The 2,836-nt window shown below is 63.8% G+C and overlaps 1 protein-coding gene across 1 annotated transcript; it reads right to left on the reverse strand.

Moving 5' to 3' along the window:
- Positions 1–237: 237 nt before the first annotated feature.
- Positions 238–1,754, reverse strand: LOC101930817 (death effector domain-containing protein; the record flags this gene model as incomplete). The annotated part of the gene is made up of 2 exons (XM_065580324.1): positions 238–876; positions 1,287–1,754. A coding segment is annotated over one exon (417 nt), but the record flags the coding sequence as incomplete, so codon positions are not given.
- Positions 1,755–2,836: the final 1,082 nt, after the last annotated feature.

Genomic DNA, 2,836 nt, shown 5'->3' on the forward strand with positions numbered 1-2,836 from the left:
GGCGGGCGGGGAGAGCGGGAGCCGGGAGGCCCGGGGCCCGGCCCAGCGGGCGGGCGGGGAGAGCGGGAGCCAGGACGCCCGGGGCCCGGCCCAGCGGGCGGGCGGGGAGAGCGGGAGCCAGGACGCCCAGGGCCCGGCCCAGCGGGCGGGCGGGGAGAGCGGGAGCCGGGAGGCCCGGGGCCCGGCCCAGGCGGGCGGAGAAGGAACAGACACTTTCAGTTCAAGAAGAGTCTCCTCTACAAATTCTCTTTGTTTTATTGATTTTTCCCCTCCCGATACAAGACGCTGCAAAACCATTTGTGAAAAAGATCAGGTTGGACTATTTTTTTTTTCATTTTTTCCCCATCTTTTGCTTAAAAAAATACCATCTTCTTTTAAATAATTACACCAGCTGACCCCCCCCCCCCCCCCCCACACTCAGAGGACAGATTCCTGCAGCCGCTGCCTGAGCCCTGTCCGCACCCCCCCCCCCCCCCCCGGCGCTATATTTATATTATGTACAAATACCCAGAGCACAGGAAAACCTCCCTCAGGAAAGTGACTCTCCGATTCCCACGTTCCACCCGCAGGAAAACCAGGTGTGTGTCCTAAAAATAATTCAAGGTCCAGTCTCCTTGTGAGCTGCGCCCCTGCCCGGGGACGGAGCCACGGCGAGCCGGCCCCACGCCCTGTGCGTCTGGAGCTGCCTGTCCCGCCTCCTCGCCAATACTGAGTCCAGTGCTCGGCCCAGCCCTGGCTGGGGGCTCAGTCGGAGGCCTGCAGGCGGGCAGAGGTTTGCCCCGTGGCAGCACCCAGACGGGGTCAGGCTGTTCTCAGGAGCCTCCGTGTCCTAAGTGGATGAGCGCCAGTGGCTCAGAAAAAAGTACAGACCGAGACCTAGGAGAGAAGAAGGGGGGGGGGGGGGGTAAGTGCCAGGGGCGGGGCAGACGCAGGGGGAGGACTCAGGGCAATGGCAGAGGGACCCCCCCCCCCCCCCACCACCACCACCAATATGCCTCCCTACCCCACCTTGGTCGGATTCCTCTGCTAGCACCCAGAAGCAGCCGGGGCTGGGGCAGGAGGGCTACCACACAAGGAGGCTGCGGCTAGCACCCAGGGTGACTGTGGCTAGCACGGGGGTGGGGTGGATGTGTGTGTGTGTGTGTTTGTGTGTGTAGAGAGAGAGAAAAAACGGGGGGGGGGGATGGTGGCTAGCACGGCGGTGGGGGACCCAGTGCTTGCGTGTGGCTAGCTCCCAGGTAGAAGAGGCCGGCTAACACCCAGGAAGGGTAGGAAGAGCTACATACCCAGGCCGAGTTCCCCAGAGGCCAGGCTGTGCCCCCGCCCCGCAGGGGCCGTCACTGGGGGCCGAGGCTCTCCAGCAGCAGCCGGCGCCCCTCCTCATAGTCATCCTCGTCCACGTTGACCAGCAGCCGGATGGCCTCCTGCCCCACGGCGTCCTTGAGGGACTCGGTGAGGAAGACACCCTTGAGGGCCTCCAGCAGTGAGCCGTTCATGTAGTCGCTCCAGAAGGCGTCCAGGTAGGAGAGCTCCGAGAACTTGATGTCACAGATGATGGAGCCCAGGTCGCGCGACTTGAGGATGGTGTTGGACTGGCCGAAGATGTCGAACTGGCGCTCCAGCCGGTGCTGCTTGTTGGACAGCACGTTCTGCCGCAGGACCGGCTCGTGCTGGCAGAATTCGGCACGCACCCGCAGCCGGATGTCTGGGGGAAGAGGGACAGAGACAGGGGAGGGAAGGAGAGACACGGGGCGTTAGAGCCAGAGGGCACAGGCCAGCGGCACACAGAGACCGCGCGCTCATGCAGTGTGACGCTGGGGGGGGAGGCGGCGGCTCTGAACGGGCCTAGGACCCGGCCCACCAAGGGCTCCAGACTCCCTCCCTAGAGCATCCTCAACACAGGGCTACAGCCACACCTTGCCAAACGTCCGCCTGGTACCCACCGGCCCCCGGGCATCCCAGCCCAACGAGCCCACCCAGCCAGCTTGCCTCCCACTGATCCACCAGGGCAGCTCCGCCGGCTTGTGCCCTGCTCTCCCTAGAGCCCCCATCGCTAAGATACTGTGCTGAGTGACTGGCCCTTCCTGCCCTCGTCCCGCTCAGCTGGTTGGAGGATCTGCTTTTCCAGCCTCCCTTCCCCCGGATTTGGCAAGGTTTGGCTGTAGCCACGGAGCCAGGAAGAGGTGGGGTGTAGTTTTGGACCAGCCGCCCGTCAGGCCAAAATCGAAAGGGGGGTGTCACAGGGAAACCAATGGCTCCAGAGCAAGATACGGTCAAATAAAGAACCCGAGAGGCAGGTGGGTGTTACATACGCTCGACAAGGCCGTCTGCTTTAATGGCTCTGTCTTGTGGTCCTCACCTGTAGAAGCATTAACTCAGAGTGCGGTCACAGCCCTGGCCTCCACTGCCGGGGCCACCCCGCCCAGAGCCCAGCCCCCCAACCCAACTGCTCTGCTCACACTCCGAGACACCCCCCACCTTCCAGCTAAAGTCATGCCCAACCAGAGGGCAAGGTGGTGGTGAGGCACTCGGACAGGCAAGGGGCTGGCAGAGGTGTGCCAAGACAGGATGCCCATTGGGCTTGGCACCCTGCCCAGAGCCCTTCTCACCCGTTCGGGCTGTGGTCTGTCTGGGAGGCCAGTGCAAGCAGTGGTCGGAGTCCCTGCCTCTCCAGGGTTCAGAGCACTCGGGAGTCAGGCAATCCAGACTGGGGGGGTGGGGGGTGGAGAGGGGGGGGTTTACAGGGTGCCCTGGCAGCAATCCCAACCCTGCTCAGATCCCCCGCCCGAGCCTGCTCCTCCAGATGCCAGGGACACACTGAGCGGCTGACAGCCTC

The sequence above is a fragment of the Chrysemys picta genome, unplaced genomic scaffold (assembly GCF_011386835.1).
Source record: "Chrysemys picta bellii isolate R12L10 unplaced genomic scaffold, ASM1138683v2 scaf2536, whole genome shotgun sequence".
Classification (NCBI taxonomy): domain Eukaryota; kingdom Metazoa; phylum Chordata; order Testudines; family Emydidae; genus Chrysemys; species Chrysemys picta.